Below are 20,593 nucleotides of genomic sequence, written 5' to 3'. Positions count from 1 at the left end.
TGGCTTTAACGTGTCCACCGTAAACAGTTCCCTCTTACCACCGATGTCCAGTGTGAAAGTGGATCCTGAACGCTGGATGACTTTGTACAGCCCTTCGTATGGTAGGGCCTTTGTAGAGGTTCTATGGATGTGCCCCGCCTGATAAAAACGTACTCTGCAGAGTACAGCTCGCTGGGGACGTAAGAGGCCCGTGTGCCGTATCTGGGCGGCGGTAGGGGTGTGAAAGAGTCCAACTGGGCCCAGAGGTGGGGAAGTAGACCGTGCGGTGACTGCTGGGGTTTGAGCTGCGTTGACGAACTCACCGGATAGAGCTAGCGGTGCACCATAGACCAGCTCGGCTGATGACGCCTGTAGGTCTTCTTTGGATGTCCAGTGGATGCCCAGGAGCACCCAAGGTAGTTTGTCCACCCATTGGGGGCTGGTGAGGCAGGCCATAAGTGCTGACTTGAGGTGGCAGTGCAATCACTCGATTAGCCCATTGGCCTATGGGTGATAGGCCGTGGTGTGATGTAGCTCAATCCCTAGCCTGTTGGCGAGCTGTGCCTAGAGCGCAGAGGTGAACTGGGCGCCCCGATCACTGATGAGGTGGTTCAGGATGCTGAACCGGGCAACCCAACCGTTCAAAAGCGCTCGGGAGCCGGAGTCCATGGAGGCATCTGGCATCAGGATCGACTCGGGCCAACGAGTGGTGCGGTCTACCACTATGAAAAGGTAATGGTTACCTCGGGAAACGGGTAAGGGTCTGACGATGTCCACATGTATGTGGTTGAACCGTTCCCGGACGTGTTCGAAATCTTGTACGGGCGCTCTGGTGTGCCTGTGTACCTTGGAAAGCTGGCAATGGGTGCAGGTTCTGGCTCACTCCGCAATCTGCTTCCGAAGTCCATGCCAGATGAAACGTTCTGCCACCATACGGACTGTGGACCTGCTGGAAGGGTGGGAAAGGTCATGGATATGGTGGAAGACTTGCCTGCGCCACTGCTGGGGAGCCATTGGTTGTGGAGACATCGCACAGGACAGTGCCCTCACCACGAGGAGTCGGGAGATCCTGGAACTGCAGGCCCGTGATGGCAGTTCTGAAGGCCCACATCTCCTTGTTGGACTTCTGGTCCCGGGTGAGCTGGTTGAAGTCGAGGCTGGGTGTCAGCGCGCAAATGGCCAGTCGTGAGAGTGCATCGGCAACCATGTTGTCTTTCCCCGCCTTGTGCCGAATGTTGGTGGTGAACTCCGACACGAAGGAGAAGTGACACTGTTGGCGGGCCGACCAGGGATCTCTTGCCATAGCGAGCGCCTAAGTGAGGGGTTTGTGGTCGGTAAAAATGGTGAAAGGCCTCCCCTCCAAGAAATAGCAGAAATGATGCACCACCAAGTACATGCCCAGGAACTCACGATCGAAAGTGCTATACTTGAGCTCTGGCGGGCAAACAAATTGGCTAAAGAATGCCAGTGGTTTCCACTGTCCATTCACCTGCTTCTCCAGGACGGCGCCGATGGCTATGGCAGAGGCAGCGATGGAGAGCACCATGTGCAGGTCGGTGCGTGGATGGACGAGCAGGGTAGCCTTCGCGAGGGCATCTTTCGTGGCTTTGAATGCCCTGCTGGCCTCTGGAGTCCAAATGAGTGTCTTTTCTTTGACCGCGATGAGGCAAAGAGCAGCTGCATGATGCGTGCAGTGCCTGAAATGAAGCGGTTATTGAAATTGACCATACCCGCGAACTCCTGTAACCCATTGAGGTTGTCCGGGCATGGGAACTCCCTGATCGCATTGACCTTCGTAGCAGCAGGTGTGGCTCCTTTGGCCGTGATGGTATGGCCCAGGAACTGCATGGACTCTTTCCTAAACTGGCACTTGCCCGGATTGATCGTTAGGCCGAAGTCGGCCAGTCGGGAGAAGAGGGTGCGCAGGTGAGACTTGTGTTGTGCCCAGTCTCTGCTGGCGACAAGGATGTCGACCAGGTAAATGAATATGGAATTCAAATCCCTGCCCACTGTGTCCATAAGGTGCTGGAAGGTCTGGACGGCGTTCTTGAGCCTGAACGGCATGCGTAGGAACTCGGAACAAGCCGAAAGGGGTGATGATGGCCGTTTTGGGTATGTCCTCAGGGTGCACCGGGATTTGGTGATACCCACGCACCAGGTCGACCTTGGAGAATACCCTCACACCATGCAGGTTGGCCGTAAAGTCCTAGGTGTGAGGGATCAGGCAACGGTCAGGTACTGTCGCGTCGTTAAGCTGTCGATAATCTCCACAGGGGCACCAGCCGCCGGAGGCTTTCAGGACCAGGTGGAGTGGTGAGGCCCGAGGATTGTCAGAACGTCGAATGATCCCCAGCTCCTGCAGATGCGAGAACTCTTCCTTCGCTATCTGGAGCTTATCCGGTGGGAGCCGGCGTGCCTTGGCGTGGACCAGCGGGCCTTGGGTGGGGAAGTAATGAAACACCCCGTGGTGTGGTGAGGCGGCGGAGAACTGCGGCTTGAGGAGGGATGGGAACTCATCCAGGATACCCTGAAACTCGTCCTTGGGCGTGCTGACCATGGCCATCTGCGGCTACTCTGTGCGGGAGGCGTTGAGGCGAATGGATTGGAAGGTACGGGCATCTGCCAGTCGCCTACCTCGAATGTCTACCAGGAGTCTGTGGGCGAGGAGGAAGTCGACACCCAGGATGGCGGTTGGAAGGGATGAAACGGTGAACCTCCACGAGAACTTCCGCTGGCCGATCTGGAAGTGGACGGTTTTGTCTCCATACGTTTGGATCTCCGTCAAATTGGCTGCATGGAGGGGAGGTCCTTGAGGCCGGGATGATACTGATCTGGGCCCTGATGTCGACGAGGAAGCGTCGGCCGCTATCTGAATCCTGCAGGTAGAGAAGGCTGTGTTCTTGGCCAGCCACCGCAGCCATTAACAGCGGCCAGTCAGCTCGTTTCCCTGGAACGAGCAGGGCTGACGACACTTCCGAGCCTTGGCTCCCCAGCCCTGGTGGAAGAAGCAGAGGCCTGAAGTGGATGACTTGCTTCTGGCTGCTTTTTGAGGTCCCTGGATGTTCCACCACAGCGCTAGGGGAAGACTTGGCATGGTCATGCCTGCGACTCGTAACCTGCTGGACTGCTGAGCCCTCCGGGAATCGTTCAAGCCATAGCTCCTGAGCCTTTTGAGCAACCTTCCTAGGGTCAATGAAGCTCTCTTGGGATAGTACCGGCCAGATGTCTTCCAGCAGATGGTCGAGGAAGATGCGCTCGAAGAGTGGGCAGTTGGTGTGATTGCCCATGAGCGCGAGTATCTCGTCTATCAACTGGATTGGAGTTCTGTCCCCCAAGGCGTTGAGGCGCAGCAGCCGAGCAGCACACTGGCGCCTGGAGAGGCCGAGGGAGCCGGAGAGCACCCGCTTGATGGTCCCGTACTTATCTTCTGCGGGTAGGTGCTGAACATTTGGCAGTGGCCTGGTCCAGGGCAGTGACTACATGGTAAAACTTGGTCGAATCCAATGAAATCTGGCGGAGGTGAAACTGAGCCTCTGTGTGGCTGAACCAGGTCTCTGGCTCCTGAACCCAGAAGTCAGGAAGCTTGATGGCTATAGTGTTGATCGAAGTGTCGTTCATGTTGGGTCCAAAGATGTTTGAACTTGTCGGGGGTCACCAATTGTAGCGGCAGCTACACCGCTAACTGAAGGATCGCCCAACCAGGAGGATTGAGTTCAGTGAGCAAAAACTGATTTATTGCAGGCTGCCTGGCTGGTCTTATACTTCCAACCCGGACGGACCTGGGTGAGAACCGTGCTGGGGGGCCCTGACGTCACTGGGACATCACGTGGGTCCCCAAGCGTGGACTTATGAGCCCAGTGGCGAGGTCGGGAGGAAACCCCCGACGGCGCCATTTTGGCCGGCTGCCCCGCCGTGTGCGTGACAAGCGGGGCCGGTTCGCCTGCCTAATGGCGTACCGCCACAGCACCATCATATTCAAGGACGATTTCTTTTCTGCAGTTATTAGAATCCTGAGTGAGCCTCACAATAGTAAAATTACTCTGCCTTTCCTCCAACCCAACTGATCTTTCTGCACTTCATTGCTGCCTCATTTGCGTTATGTAGGAGATATCCGCCTGAAATGCTCACCAAACAAACTTTACCACTGCACTTTGGTTCATGTGACAATAAAACTTAACTGCTTTGGGAGATCATATTTTTCTTTATATCCTCGCTGCGTTTGAATCGAGTCAGCATATTAATTTAATCCCATGATTTTAAAATGCTGTTCTCCAACATCCAGATCTCCGTAACCTGTGATTCGTGTACATGTTTTTAAAAAAAGTGTGTAATTTAACCTTGAATATATTCATTACCCCTGAGGTCTACGTTATCCCAAGGGAAAACCTTCTAACAGCAGCTATTGTGTCAAGCTTTTCAGAATCTTTAGTGCTTCAACTTCCCTTGCAAACTTCAGTGAGTGTGAACCCTTCCTTGCAAGGCAATCCCTTCAACCAAGGAATCAACTCAGTGACCCGTTCCCTGAACTGCCTCCAATGCAAGTATAATCTTCCTTAAATGAAATCAAAACTGTATTACTCCAGGCACGTGACTGGAATTTCACCGTTAAGCTCTGCTGTCTGAAAAAATGGATTGTTCCTGCAAGATTGTAAAATAGACTTGGAAAATTGGCTCCTATTCCCTGTGCATAAAACTATCAACTTTTCCTTTTTCCCATCTGAGGTTATCTCTCTTAGTGTTGATAAATCTCACATCGGTGGGAATGTGGTGTTTAATTCCTACTCAAAATGGAACTGGTTGGGGAACCTTCTCCTACAAGTTCTATCTGACTGGTGCTCACTTTCAGTGGCAACAGGACAGTGAATGAAAAATAGAAAGCTGCACCTTATCACTGAATCTCTGGGAGCCTACATGGAGGACTATATTGTACCAAATATAATCTACTTTGATAATCATACTAATGATGTTAGAGCTCCAATCTCCAATGGCATTTAGTTGAGGTGTCTGCCTGTCCCGCATCGGACTTGTCAGCCACCAACGAGCCTGCAGCTGACGTGGACATTACCCCTCCATAAATCTTCGTCCGCGAAGCCAAGCCAAAGAAAAAAAGAATGTTGTGAACTTACTTTGGGCTCTGTTAAAAATGTGCTGCAATTGATCTGAGGAAGTAGCGGCTGCCCACTTGACATTGTATTTAATTAGAGTGCACTTTGGACAGTTCTGGCGCCCACATGATGAAAAAGAGGCATTGGAGAAGGTGTAAGAAAAACACAGCGATGGAACTGAGGTCTTCCGAAGAGCCCTGGGTGCTGAAATCTTCCTTATCGTATCAGAGGTTTGGATCTGGGCTCAGGTCACTGATGGTTTGAGCTGATGGGAGTCTTGTGTGGCCGCAGGGGCTGCAGGAGGCAAATCTACGGACACTTAGTGACTCCGAGGGGGACTCTTTTACTTCTCTTCCTCTGACTGTCAGGGGCACCGACCGGGCAATGCTGATGGCAAATCTTTGCTTTACAGCAGGCTCATGTAATATTACATTTCTGTTTTATTACATGACGATAAATAGCATCTGAAATTATGGGTTTATTTTATTTCTCTAGAAAATAAAACTGGAGATAATTTTATGTGTACAATGTGAAAGTTTGAGAGGTTGCAGAAAAAAATAATCCTATTGCAAGGCATATCAAAAATGTACTGGGGGGTTTAATTGGGCTGCGCGGGGTTGTGGGCCAAAATGGCTTGTTCCCTCTGCTGTATGTCTAAATTTAAAAATGTAAAAATTTTAAATATAATATTTAATTTTTTTTCAACATTAGTCCAATGTGGCTACTAAAATATACAACTTAAAACTGGGAAGAATAACTTTTATTTATAGAATGATGAGTTAGTGAATGCTTTTCAAGGGAGGTCGAATAACGTCACTGGGGAGAATGGAATAGAAGGGGCATATGCTGATGGGTAAGATAGTTGGAGGAAGTTGGAATAAGCAGTAGAAACGAGCTGGGCTGAATTTAATCTTGCAGTGGGTTTTGTTAGGCTTTGAGTACAGTTGGGCCAACAATCTGATGACCAAAGGGATGTATGGTTTTGGTTAGTAGCATTGAGGATATTGAACATTTTTTAACAGTGAACTGTGACGAAACGCTTGCATTTGGATAAGATTATTTTCGACGTGAGTAATGGATGCCTGATTTGGGATAAAATAGGCTTCTCGTAACTGCTCCAAGCATCACAGAGCAGAAATGATTAAGTGAGAAAATTAACCCGAATTTAAAATCAGGAAGGGTATTGAATGGGTATACAATGGGACTAACTGAAAAGCTGTCACAAAGTCAGTAAAGTTGCGATAAGATGAAAGGCTTAGGCTTCTTATTTGCATTTTTTTTGTGTTCTTTTCACCAGGATGTTGCTGGAACTGGAGGGTTTGAGTTTAGATGGGCTGGTTCTTTATTCCCTGGAGTGAAGGGGGCTGAGGGATGAACTTACAGAGGTTTATAAAATCATAAGGGACATGAATAAAGTGAATGCTCACTGTCTTTTTTCCAGAGTAGATGATTCTTGAACTAGCAAGCCTAGATTTACGGAAAGTCAGGAGAGATTTGAAAGGGACCTCGGGTAACTTTCTCATTCAGCGTGTGGTCCACATTCAAAATGAGCTGCCAGAGAAAGCGGTAGAAATGGACACAATCACAGTTCAAAGACGTTTGGACAGATTTTGTGGATGGGAAAGACTGAGAAGTGAGACTAGCCTAGAATGCCAACTTGTGTCAGCATGGACAATTTGGGCTGAAGGGCCTGTTCCATGACTGTTCTAATTTGCCTGTAACATTCAATCCCTCTATTTGAATGCACTTCCATGCATTCTCACCCCGTCTGCCTTTTGACCCCAGTATAACTCAATTGATTTGCTCTTAACTCTTGCAATCTTGCCTGTATTTCTGAGTTATCTCATCATGCAAAGAGGCCCTATGGTCTAACTCATCTATGACAACCAAGGCACCTTCCTGAGCTAATCCCTGCATGTGGTCTATACTCCTCTAAATCTTAGCTATCCATGTACCTGTCCGAATGCCTTTTAAATGTTACATTTGTCCCCACCACTACAAGTTCTCTGGCAGCTCAATCCATAAACTGCCCCTTCCCACTCTAGCTTGGGGGGAGGGAATACTGTGTCGATCCACCTTGTCTTTGTCCCTTGTGATTATAGACCTTCATAATGCCATTGGTGTGCCGGCTCCAGGAAAGATCCTCCAAGACAGTGACTCCCAAGAACCCACACCTGCTCATCCTCTCCACCTTTGCCCATAATATTTAAATACCTCTATCAAATCTCCCCTTATCTTTCTACATATGCAATGAGTAAATTCCTCACATTGATCTCAACAGGCTACGATCCCATCAATGATTTCAGCCAGCACCTTTACCATAACCTCTGTGAGCTCTTCCTTCAGTCTCCTTTGCCAAAGGATAAAAAGTCAATTCAGTCTCTCCTTTTAACTCAAGCCCCTCCAGTCCCATCAACCTCTTCTCCCCCCTCTCAGACTTAATCACATACTTCCTTTCTTTGAACCTTTTTCCACAGTGGGTCTGAGCAGTTGTAACTGCCTGGATTCATTTTGAAAACTTTGTAAACAAGCTGTTACCCTCCCCCCAGAATTCTTAAAATGGATTTGCTGAAGTGCAAAGGAGAAGGAGTTATTTTCTTCTGCAAGATCAGGAACAGCTGCCCCTCCCCCCCCTCCCCCCCCCCCACCTTCACCATCAGACTCCTCAACAAGAAATTCAAACTTTTACTTTTTCACTTTCTTCTTGGGAATCACTATCTCAGAGGATCTTTCACGACCCAGCACTCTAATGGCATCGTGAAGAAAGCACATCAGTGTCTCTACTTCCTCAGGAGTGTGAGGAGGTTTGGTATCGGAAACCCCAGCAAATTTTAGCAGATGCACGGTGGAAAGTGTGCTGACGGCTTTATCACAGTCTGGTATGGGGGCACCAATATCTCCCTGTATAAATCCCTGCAAAAGGTAGTGGACACAGCCAGGACATCACAGGCAGAATCCTCCCCACCATCGAGAACATCTACAGGGAACACTGCCGTCGGAGAGCAGCAGCGATCATCAGGGATCCACACTATCCAGCACACTGTCCATTCTCACTTCTAACCTCAGGAAAGAGATATAGGTGCCACAAGACTCGCACTGCCAGTTAATTTTAAGAACTCATTTAAGGACTTTTGTACTTGATTGATTTTTTTGTTCCCCTCGCTCTATTGCAGTCAGTTTGTTTACATTACATAGAAACATGGAAGCTAGGAGCAGGAGTAGGTCATTCGACCCTTCGAGCCTGCTCCGCCATTCAACGAGATCATGGCTGATCTTAAAGTTCAGTACCCCGTCCCCGCCTTCTCTCCGTAACCTTTAATAGATCTAATTCCCTCTTAAATATATTCAATGAACCTGCCTCTACTGCCCTCTGTGGCAATGAATTCCACAGATTCACCACCCTCTGGGTCAAGAAATTCCTCCTCATCTCGGTCCTAAATGGTTTGCCTATTATCCTCCAACCATGGCCCCGGGTTCTGGATTTTCCCATCCTTGGAAACATCCCATCTGCATCCATTCTGTCCAGTCCTGCCAGAATTTTATAGGTCTCAAGAGATCCCCTCTCGATCTTCTAAACTCCAGCGAGTACAATCCCAATTTGCGCAATCTCTCCTCGTAATTACTGTTTGTTTACCTGTGTATGTTGTCTACATTATCTGGCACTATCTTTCCTGCAGGAAATAGAATCTCAGGGTAGGATGTGAATGTTGTGCACTCTGACAATAAATCTGAAATCTTTCATAGGGGACTGAAGTGAAGGAGATGCAATCCCCCGGTCCTGAAAATAAAGCTGAATTTTCTTTCAGCTGAATTTGTTTTCTCTTTTTTTTCTTTCAGTGTCTCAGAGCGGCCTCAACGTGAAGAAGCAGAGGAGTCGTAGCTTTTTCAGCTCCTTCTTCTGTTGCTTTCGTGACTATAATGTGGAGTCAACTAACGGCAGCAGCAATGTTCAGTCCCCAACAGTGGAGGAGAATGGGTCGATCGCCAAGGTGCGTATTCCTCTGCTATCACAATTTTTTAAAGTTGTTTGCTGTTGGAATCTCTAATGTAAGCTGTATCTTGAATGACAATTTATCGCGTCTTCTGGTTTTAAGTAAAAGTGGATCATTAACTTTTTTATGACGAGGGAAATTGATTGAAGACCAAACTACAATAAAATCCTCATTATCTGGAATTTAAGCCACTGGCAAAAAAATTCAGTCAAAAATATGAACGTTTAAAATTGGCAACCCCTAGCAGTTAGTTTTGCCAATCACACAACACAATTTCAAGCACCTGGCAAATTCTCTGAACCGGCATCGACTAATCCCTGCAGATGCTGCATACTGGGCGTTTTATGGTCATCAGAAACAGTAAAAGGAAAGTGGCCATTTATCTGCTTCATAGTTTTAAAATATCCTACTAGTCATAAACTGAATGAATTAGTTCAAGGACATTTTGAGGAAGTGGACAGTTTACGGCAGAAACCACGTGCTGCCACTGTGATTGAACGAGAAAGAGTCTTCAAGATCCCGGTCATAAATTTCCTTGTTTGAATTGCCTTGCAGTTGTTAGAAAACCCTTGGCAATTCTTAAATCTTCCTGGTGCAAGTTGTCCCAGTACTCCAGATTTCCTTTGAGCTTGGGTATACAACTAATGAATCTTCATTGTATGATATCATGTTACTTTAATAATCGGGAGCCCAAATCTGACCATGTTGAAACATCTAGGGATGGAGAGGTGACATCTTTACTACTTTTGTATGTAGTTTTACCGACCTACCTTGTTTTTGGCTTGCCTCTTTTCAATGCCACGATGTCCAGGTTTCTGTTCACCCACATCTATTAGCATTAAGTAAAAACACAATGCTGGAGAAACCCAGCTGGTCAAACTGTGTCCTTTATGTAGCAAAGATACGTAACCAAACATCAATTATGTATTTTTATCTTGCTATATATAGGACACTGTTAGACCAGCTGAGTTCCTCCAGCGTTGTTTTCACTTCAACCACAGTGTCGGCAGACTTTTTCATTTAACTTTGATTAGGATTAATTGAGCTAGTCCAATTCCCCTGAAATTTGTCCCCCCTATTTAGTATACAATATCACCCCACTGTTCTCAAGTTCATCTGCATTCATGCTTGCTATCTCCTGTAGTCAACCCCATTGCTTGCCAAACCCCAGCTTTTATGTCTCTGGCATGTCTTTAGATTATATTCTCTTGTCCATTGGAAGCACCCAACTTTCTATCCTTGTTAATGTGTTGGCTTTTTCATGTTAAGGGTGTATTTTTTTAACAAAATCTTTTTAACTTTTAATTTTTTTAAATGTTTACAAATTAAATGTTGACATACATCACAGGAACAGGCCCTTCTGATCCACAAGTGTCTGCTGCCCAAATAAACCCTGGACAATTTTTGAACGGTGGGAGGAAACCAGAGCACCTGGAGGAAACCCATGCAGGCATGGGGAGAACGTACAAACTCCTCATAGACAATGCCGGCTTGAACCATGTTGCTGCAATAGCATCACACTAACTGCCACGTTAACTGTGCCACCCTCTGCAAAAAGCACTACTGATCCTTTATTGAAATGTAATCCTAAATCAAATTAAACAAGTTGTGGTACAAGTACTTCTGTTCATTCCTTTTCCCACATTACTTCTGAATTGGTTCCGTCAGCATGGATTAGGTTCTTGAGTAAAATAGAAATTGATGAAATGTTCAGCAGATTAGGCAACATCTGTCCAATGAGAAAGAGAGACAACACTTCGGCTTGATGCTCTTTCATCAGTTCTGCTAAAGGATTACTGACCTGAAAAGTGTTCTCGAGAGCAATCGCTTGATCCACTGTCTCCATTTCCCTCTCCGCTAATGTTGCTCGCCTTGCTGAATATTTCCAATATTTGCAACATTTCAGATGTCCAGGATTTGCAGCAATTTTCTTTGAAATTCTTAAACCCTCTCATTTGGAATGAACCCTCTGCTGCCATTGAGTCGAACATGATGTGCTCAGAGCAGTCAATCTCTGCCAAGTGGTCTGCAATGAACCCAACAGCAAACCTCCGTGGTGTGAAGCTTTGAGTTATTTAGCTTCCAATCTTCATCTCTGGTTTCTCTGTCCCAGCTCACTTTGCAGACGTGATAAATTATTATCACCTAATTGAGATCTTTCTTACACAAGTTGGCTAGGATTTATTACCCTATCAATCTTTTGATGCAGAGTTGTAAGATCACCCATTTTACAAGAGGGTTATCTATTTTGTGCAAGCAGTGGAGTTTTAGTTTGAGACATTGTGGTCAGCACAGGCATGTGGGTCAAAGGGCCTGTAACTGTGCCCTACAGTTGTGTGTTGTTCCATTTGGCTACATGTTTAATGGGCATTAAATGGCAACAATACTTGGGCACCATGGTTCGTGTAGCAGTTAGCACAATGCTACTAAGGCGCCAGCCACCTCGGTTAGAAACCAGTGCTGTCTGTAAGGAGTTTGCTCGTTCTCCCCATGTCTATGTGGGTTTTCCTCAGGAGCTCTTCTTTCCTTCCACTCTCCAAACGTGTGTGGTTATAGGTTAATTTGGATGTCATTGGACAGCACAGGTTTAAATGGCCGGAATCAGCTTTCACCATGTTGTTAAAAAAAATTTAAAGTGAACATTTCAGTATTGCTTGAGAGAACAAATGTAGTCCCTTGCATTCCCAATTGGTCAGTCGGCTTGGAGGCCAGATTGATGTGACTGAGGTAGCCTCAGCAATGACGTAGTAAGAAGGGCAAATTACTCATGCCATAAAGAAACAATTCAAATGCTTGCAGCTTAACGAAGAGTTGCTTATTTGCCAAAAAATGACTCTTTTCTTAACCAGCATTGAGGTTTATGTAATGGATCTACACAGACAGATGAGTGCAGATGTGCCACAGGCCAATGACTGTAGAGGAAGAGTACGGGATTTAACTGGAGAAACCAGCGAGTTTTGGAGACGTTACATTTTATAACAAGAGATCCCTATTGAGCTGGTTTGTGTAGGTAAGCCAATATCGTCAGTACCAGGCTTAGCAGTGAGGAGAAGTAGCCATAGTTTGGAAAAAAAAAGTCTGCTGCAAGTGAGCAGTTGTTTGGTGTCTTTTCCATAGGACTGAAAGGGAGGTGGCCTTCAACGGAGCAGCCAATTTGGGAGGGACTGCGTTGTGTTTTTACTTCAATCACGGTGTCTGCAGACTTTGGTGTTTTACTGAAGAGAAGAAGATCTCCTAAGAAAGGAGAGATCACCTTAATGGCATTGTACGGGATAATAGGGTTGTAATGGAAGATAGATCCCATTTGCATTAAGGGCTTGGATGGGGTAGAATGTGTTAATGATGTCCAGGAAAGTTACCTCAAACAATATGTAAATAGCCTACTTGTGAGAGGCAAGGCCTAACCTCAGAATGGGAAACAAGGCAGGATAAGTGACAGGGGGGGAGCACTTGTTCTGTAATTCTCTTAGTTTTAAAATTAATGTGGACAGTTTTATCTTTATCCATAATTATTCACCAGTCACGAATTGGGCAAGGCTAATTTTGATGGCATTAGACAGTGGTTTATTGGGAGAGTCTGAGAGCAAAACCCTGGAGAAGTTTTGAGCTGTAGGAGTATATAAAGAGTGTAAAATGTGGACATGAGATAGCTTCAGCAGGTAAGGTAAAGGAAAATTCTTAGAGATTCTATGTATATTAAGAGCAAAACGGTAGGTAGCTGTCAGATTTATTGTCGGAGTACAGGCACGATATCACATACAACCCTGAGATTTTTCTGCGAGCTTGCCTTCATTAGTCAGCCTATTGTGTAGAAGAGTTGGAATATTTATTGCAGCTTACAAGATGATGGTGAGACTGCACTGAATATTGTGCTTAGCTTTAGGAAGAATGTCTTTAGGTTGGAAAAGGTGCAGAAAAGCATTGCAAAGATGGTGCCATGACTGCGGGTAGGCAACTTGGCCATCATGGATGAGTTGAGCTTAAAGACCTGTTTTCATACGGTACAGCTCTGACTATGAATCTAAGGAAACCATCTCTTCAGACCAGCTATTCTACACAAAGTGTGCAGGGGCTCATCTGCTCACTCTAGCTCAGTGAACATGCACTTAGAACAGGAGGAAACTACAGATCATGGGTTACAGCCTGAAATGAGAACTGAAACACCACAAGAGCTGTTCGTTATTTTGTCAGTACATTCTTGAACTGACTAATTCCAAGCACAAATGTTCTTCATTGCTGCAACCAATTTAGCTCAAGTGAGAAGATATCCTGGCAGCCAATTTTGTCCACTATCATCCAAGCGGAATGCATTTTTTTTTTAAAGACGTTGATCAGTGAATATCACTGATTTTATTGATATAAATTTTATCGAGGTTCTACTTCAGAGATTGAAGCTCATGGAATGTTCAATTTGGCAAGAAAATTGGCTGCACGCAGGAAGCGAAGGGGATAGAGGCAAGATGTTGTTAGAGGTGGCATTCAATTGGAGCTGCAAGTATTTGGAATATTTGTGTCTGAATTACATGGGCAGAAAGGTCTGCGTCCATATTGTACCTGAGAACGTTGAACACTATCGCTGAGTACAAGCCCCTCAGCCCTCGATGTTGTGCCGACCTATATATATATATATATACCTACCCAAAAAAACCAGAAACGCTTCCTACCTCATAACCCTCTATTTTTCTTTCATCTCTGTGCCTGTCTAAGAGACTCTTAAATGCCACTAATGTTTCAACCTCCATCACCAACCCTGGCAAGTCATTCCAGACACCCACAACTCTGTATATTTTAAAAAAGAACTTGCCCCTGATGTCTCCCCGAAACTTCCCTCCCTTCACTTTGTAGAGATGTCCCCTGGTGTTTGCTATTCCTGCCTGAGAAATAAGTGGTGGCTGTTTACCTTATCTATGCCTCTCAGGATCTTGTAGACCTCCTCTCATTCTTCTTCACTTATTTTCCAATCCAGGCAAATCTCCTCTGGCTTCCACATCTTTCCTATAATGAGGTGACCAGAACTGAACTACGTGTGGTTTCACCCGAGATTTGTAGAGTTGCAACGTGACCTCTCGACTTTTGAACTTAATCCCCCTATTAATGAAGCCCAACATCTCATAGGCCTTCTTAACTATTCTATCAACCTGCGTAGCAATCTTGAGAGATGTGTGCATTTGGACCTTGATGGGGTGGAAGGATATAATAAACATAACAATTACAGCACGGAAACAGGCCATTAGGCCCTTCTAGTCCGCACCGAACCAAATACCCCTTTCTAGTCCCACCTCCCTGCACAATGCCCATAACCCTCCATCTTCTTCTCATCCATATACCTGTCCAACCTTTTCTTAAATAATACAATTGACTCCGCCGCCACTATTTCTCCCGGAAGATCATTTCACACAGCTACCACTCTCTGAGTAAAGAAGTTCCCCCTCATGTTACCTCTAAACCTCTGCCCCTTAATTCTTAACTCATGTCCTCTTGTTTTAAACTTTCCTCCTCTTAACGGAAATAGTCTATCCACATCCATTCTGTCTATCCCTTTCATAATCTTAAATACTTCTATCAAATCCCCTCTCAACCTTCTACGCTCCAAAGAATAAAGACCCAATCTGTCCAATCTCTCCCCATACTCCAGATGCTTAAACCTAGGCAACATTCTGGTAAACCTTCTCTGCACTCTCTCCACTCTGTTTATATCCTTCCTATAATTAGGCGACCAGAACTGCACACAGAACTCCAAATTAGGCCGCACCAACGTCTTATACAATCTCAACATCACCTCCCAACTCCTATATTCCATGCAATGATTGATAAAGGCCAGCATACTAAAAGCCTTCTTCACCACCCTATTCACGTGAGTTTCTACCTTCAGGGAACGATGTACCGTTACTCCTAAATCTTTCTGCTCTTCTGTATTCCTCAATGCTCTCCCATTTACCACATATGTCCTATTCTGATTCTTCTTACCAAAATGAAGCACCTCACACTTATCAGCATTAAATTCCATCTGCCATTTTTCAGCCCACTTTTCTAAGCAGCCCAAATCCCTCTGCAATCCTTGAAAACCTTCTTCATTATCCACTATTCCACCTATCTTAGTATCGTCTGCATATTTACTAATCCAATTCACCACCCCATCATCTAGATCATTAATGTATATAACGAACAACAATGGGCCCAATACAGATCCTTGAGGCACACCACTGGTCACCGGCCTCCAACCTGACAGACAATTATCCACTTCCACTCTCTGGCCTCTCCCTTTCAGCCAATGTTCAATCCATTTGACTATCTTAAAATTTATACCTAAAGACTGCACCTTCCTAACTAACCTTCCATGTGGTACCTTATCGAAGTCCATATAGACAACATCCACTGCGCTACCCTCATCCACATTCCTAGTCACCTCTTCAAAAAATTCAATCAGATTGGTCAAACATGACCTTCCTCCCACAAATCCATGTTGAGTGCTCCTGATCAGACCCTGTCTATCCATATTGCTGTTGGCAAAGACAGATAGTACAATATGCTGGGTAGATTGAAGGTTTAAATTTTAAAAAATGTTAGTGGATGTCCAAATTTTGACAAGTCTAGGTTGATGCAGGGAAATTTGAAATGGTCTACTTCAGACTTGATATAGTAAAGGATAGTGAAGAATACTGAAAAGCTGGAAGCAATGGAGGTCCAAAGATAACTGGGCATTGATGCAAATCTTTTCAAATGGTAGGGGGGTGCAAGGTATGAAAATTGTATGTATAGTTTAGCAATACCCTGGATGGGCCATACTTTGAGTACTGTGGGCAGATCGAGGCACCCATCTCAGAAGAGATTGGAGAAGGCCATTGTGGATTTGCTGAATTGGTGCAGCTGGGGTCATAATCTAAAAATTTGAGCCAGGCCTTTCAAAGTTCAAATATATTGTCAGAGTACATACATGACAGCACAAATAACTCTGAGATTCATTTTCCTGCAGGTTGGGCAGAATTTCTACTTGTCGGTAATACAAAAAAACTACTCAAGAAAAGATGCATATACAAAAGAGAGAAATGTAAAGAAAGAAGCACAAACAAATTGTGCATTACAGAAAATAAATATTCAATAATAAATAATGTGCAAAGTAAGAACTTTAAATGAGCCTCTGAGTTTGTGTGTGTGTGTGTGTGTGTGTGTGTGTGTGTGTGTGTGTTGTCCAGACTGAAGTTGTAAACTTTTGGAACTTCATTCTATAAACACCGAATGATATTGAGTTATTTGATCATTTAAAATTTGAGATTAGCAGATCTTTTTTTGTTCATTTCTATTTGGGGGTCAAGGCAGCCCGATCAACCAGAACAGGTTCACAGAGCACAATGTCCTTTTTCCTCTTACTCTCCTGCAGTTCCGTCCACCTGGTTGGTCCACTTTTCTGCAATTGTTAATGATCTCATTCCTCTTCTCGGGCTACTGTTCATTATCCTTCAATAGACGCCAAAATACTTTGTTCATAAGACGCAAGTGCTTTCTCACTTTTTGTTTGGAATTGATAACTGAAAGTTGAAATGTTTAATCTGGATGTGCATGGTAGACCATGCAACCCTGAAAGTGTCTACCTTGCGGTTTCAACAGGTGAGGCACTTAAATTACAATTTGTATTTATATCGCAGTAGAAGCTGATTTGGCCATTTAAACCTGTGCCACCCATTATGCCCAAAATAACCTCCACCCTCTTATATTTTGAAGGGTGGGTAGAAACTGGAGCGCTCGGAGGAAATGCATGCAGATGCGGGGAGAACATACAAACGCCTTACAGACAGATCCAGTTATTGCCATTGTAATAGCAACCGTGTCTGCCTGTCCCGCATCGAACTTGTCAGCCACAAACGAGCCTGCAGCTGACGTGGACATTTACCCCCCTCTATAAATCTTCGTCCGCGAAGCCAAGCCAAAGAAGAAGAATAGCCTTACACTATCCATGCCGTCCTGAAGATGGAGGTCCATAATTCCAAGTGTAGAGATTGTTTCACCAATCCCAGAGAGCATCTTGTCTTTGAGAAATCCTGATTGCAAGAAGGATGTAGATGCTTTGGAGAGAGTGCAGAGAAGATTTAACAAGATATTGTCTGGATTAGAGACCAAAGTTAACCGAACTAGGGCTTTTCTCTTTGAAAAGATGAGAGGTGACTTATTAGAGGCATACAAGATTATGAGGGGTGTAGATGGGGAGGACAGCCAGCACCTTTTTCCCGGGGCAACAGTAGCAAATACCCAAGGACTTCAGTTTAAGGTGAGTAAAGGAAAGCTTAAAGGAGATGTCAGAGGTAAGTATTTTACACAGAGTGGTGGGTGCCTGCAATGTATCGTCGAGGGTGGTGGTGGAGGTTGGTACAATAGGGGTTTTCAAAAGACTGTTAGACAGGCACATGAATGTAGGAAAGTAGAGGGTTATGGTAGGGAAGGATTAGATTGTTGTGGAGTGAAACATAAAAGTTTGTTGATGCTCTGATTGTAGTGAAAACACAGAAATGGTGGAGGAACTCAGCAGGTCCTGCAACGACCATAGGAGGTAAAGATATTTAACCAACGTTTCGGGCCTGAGCCCTTCTTCAAGATATGAGTAAAAAGCGGGCAGGCGTCTGAATTAAAAGGCTGGGGAGAATGAAAAAAAGTGCAGGGAGAAACATAGAAAAAAAAAACATAGAAGATAGGAGCAGGAGTAGATCATTCGACCCTTCGAGCCTGCTCCGCCATTCAACGAGATCATGGCTGATCTTAAAGTTCAGTACCCCGTCCCCGCCTTCTCTCCGTAACCTTTAAGAGCACAGACCAACAGACAAAAGATGATCATTGGACATGGATAGGACAGGAGAGGAAAGATGAAAATTGATTGGGTGAGGTGGCTCTGTGAATGCAAATCTGGAGGGAACGAGACAGAGGGAAAAGGAAAAAGTGAGAGACAACTCGAGGAAAGGAGAAATAGGAAAGGAGATTCGGGTTGGGGGGAGGTGGGAGGAGTGGCTAATGGAAACCGGAGAAGTCAATGTACGGCAAGGAGTAGGTTTATTATATAGATCAGCACAAATCATGGGCTGAAGGGCCTGTACTGCGCTATAATGTTCTAAGTTAGCAATTGGTGTTTATTTTTTTGGGCCTTGTTCACATTGGGACTTTTTAATCTAATTCTGTGATTTCCAGCCGAGTATGATTGATGTGTGCTAGTTCGTTAGGCTTTGAATATGTATTTCAATGGGCCTTGAGCGATTGTCAACAAAATTGATCTGCCTTCCGCAGGGTTTTTCTTGGCTAATTAAAATTCATTTGTCTCTTTATTTTCTTCCCAACTTCCTTTCCCACTCTTTGGCTCTGCAAACATGACATTAACCTGGGGATGTGTTCAGTGGATTCTGCCAACCCTCTGAGTGGCTGCTCATGCATCAGCTTGCATTGTGAATATTGGCAGACAGTTTTGCTGTAAATAGTTTTGCAGCTCCAACTGATCCTTAACAGAGGCCCAAAGAGGTAGGTTTTCTGGAAAGCAATCAAAATTGGGGCTGACTAAAATTCTTCCCCTGTTTATTTAATCTGGAGGCATGGGCCCCATTCACGTGTCACTGTATGCCTGACTTGGAAAGCAAATCACTTCACTAGGGAAGAAACTTTGAACCATTCTGGTCAGCGTTGCTCCACAACCATGCTCTTAAATTAAAATTTTTAACATTTAAATTTAGGCATACAGAACAAATAACTGGCCTGTGCCACCTAATTACCCTAATTGACCTACAACCGCCCCCCCCCCCCCCCCCCCAGTACATTTTGTTTTGAACAGTGGGAAGAAACAGGAGCCCATGGGGAGAATGTACAAATTCCTCAAAGTGCAGAAATCAAGCCCTGATCCCAATAGCATTGCGTCAACCGCTACGTTAACTGTGCTGCCCTTGGCTCTATTGCCCAATTATTAACATCACCATTGGTGAACAAACTTTAACAAGAAAAAGACACAAATCCTGGTCAGAAGAGCCTGATTTTTGAAGAAAGCTGTTCTCAGTGGAAATTCTGGAAGAGCTAATAATACAAGTACTGCACAGCTGGCTTGAGAATTGGTTATCAGACAGAAACTAATGAGTGGGAATAAATGGGTGTTTCTAAAGTTGGAAGGTGAGTGGGGCTCTGCATGCATTGGTCCTTGAGTCTCATCTATTCACGTGGGGAAGAGGACCAAGGACTTTTTAGCAAGTTTAATGATGACATAAAACTAGACCAAGAGCAAGGAAGAGGGGGGAAAAAAAACATTTCAAATAGAAATAGAAATAGTTGAGTGGGTAATAATTTCAGATTTATTGTCAGAGTACGTACAACATCACATACAACCCCAAGATCCTTTTATCCTGTGGGCGCAGCAGAATTACCACTCATTAGTAGTGCAATACAAAATAATGTACGCAGCATATAACATATAAACAAATAAAGAACTTTATTACATCTACAGAAGGAACACATTGTGGGGAAATTGTGAAGTCACACACCTTGTTTCAATGGTGGCAGATTAAGTTCTTTGGCTCGGCTTCGCGGACGAAGATTTATGGAGGGGGTAAATGTCCACGTCAGCTGCAGGCTCGTTTGTGGCTGACAAGTCCGATGCGGGACAGGCAGACACGGTTGCAATGGTTGCAGGGGAAAATTGGTTGGTTGGGGTTGGGTGTTGGGTTTTTCCTCTTTTGTTAGTGAGGTGGGCTCTGCGGTCTTCTTCAAAGGAGGTTGCTGCCCGCCGAACTGTGAGGCGCCAAGATGCACGGGTAATGTAAATAACTATGTGTTTCATGAATTATACCATCAACACAATGAAAGACTTGGCCTAACTTTAAACAAAAAGAAAACTGAAGTAATGGTAATATCAAAGAAACCTGATATTTCAAATTGTAGGATTGTATTGGGAAATGAAATCCTGAAACAAGTTCGTAACCTCAAGCACCTTGAACAAGGGAACATCTGATGGCAAATGCAAAGTAGACATCAAAGCAAGAACAGGATTTATAGAAACGAGAAGCATCCTGACGATAAAGTAGCAATTGACGACTACCTTCGAACTCCCAGCTGCTACGTTGAAGTCTGGCTACGAGTCATTGACCATCACAAATGCAATGGGGAGAAAATGAAGCAATGCAGCAGAGATGCGGTTTCTCGGAAGAATGTGATGCATATCAAATACGGACAGGATAACAAATGAAGAAGTTCTACAAAGAACGAAAACAAAACGTACATTACTTAAAAGAATCATTGGACTCATATCATGCAAAGAGATATATTAGAACATTTAGTTTCAACTGGAAAGCTGGAAGGAAAAAGAAGCAGAGGCCGACTGAGAAAGAAAATGACCGATGGATTAACATCGTGGTTAGAAACAGGGGAGGCAATAACTACAATTCAAAGGGTCAGAGACCACGATGGATGGATGGAGAGACATGATGGCCCACACTGAATGGCAAGGCACCTGAAGAGAGAATCATACAAGGCCTTGTTGAAAAGGCCACACCTCAATTATTT

At 44.8% G+C, this 20,593-nt stretch overlaps 1 protein-coding gene across 10 annotated transcripts in view; it reads left to right on the top strand.

The window, feature by feature from the left end:
- The window catches only part of ctdspla (CTD (carboxy-terminal domain, RNA polymerase II, polypeptide A) small phosphatase-like a), a 610,361-nt gene that overhangs the window by 498,842 nt on the left and 90,926 nt on the right, over positions 1-20,593 (top strand). For all 10 annotated transcript variants that reach the window (XM_069914945.1, XM_069914952.1, XM_069914943.1 and 7 more), the window contains one exon: positions 8,922-9,073. In XM_069914945.1, the coding sequence (XP_069771046.1) occupies positions 8,922-9,073 (152 nt within the window). The remainder of the gene's footprint in view (positions 1-8,921; positions 9,074-20,593) is intronic.

This window comes from Narcine bancroftii, chromosome 1, assembly GCF_036971445.1.
Source record: "Narcine bancroftii isolate sNarBan1 chromosome 1, sNarBan1.hap1, whole genome shotgun sequence".
NCBI lineage: Eukaryota > Metazoa > Chordata > Chondrichthyes > Torpediniformes > Narcinidae > Narcine > Narcine bancroftii.
The sequence above is the reverse complement of the archived record's forward strand: the minus strand, read 5'-3'. Positions and strand labels throughout refer to the sequence as shown.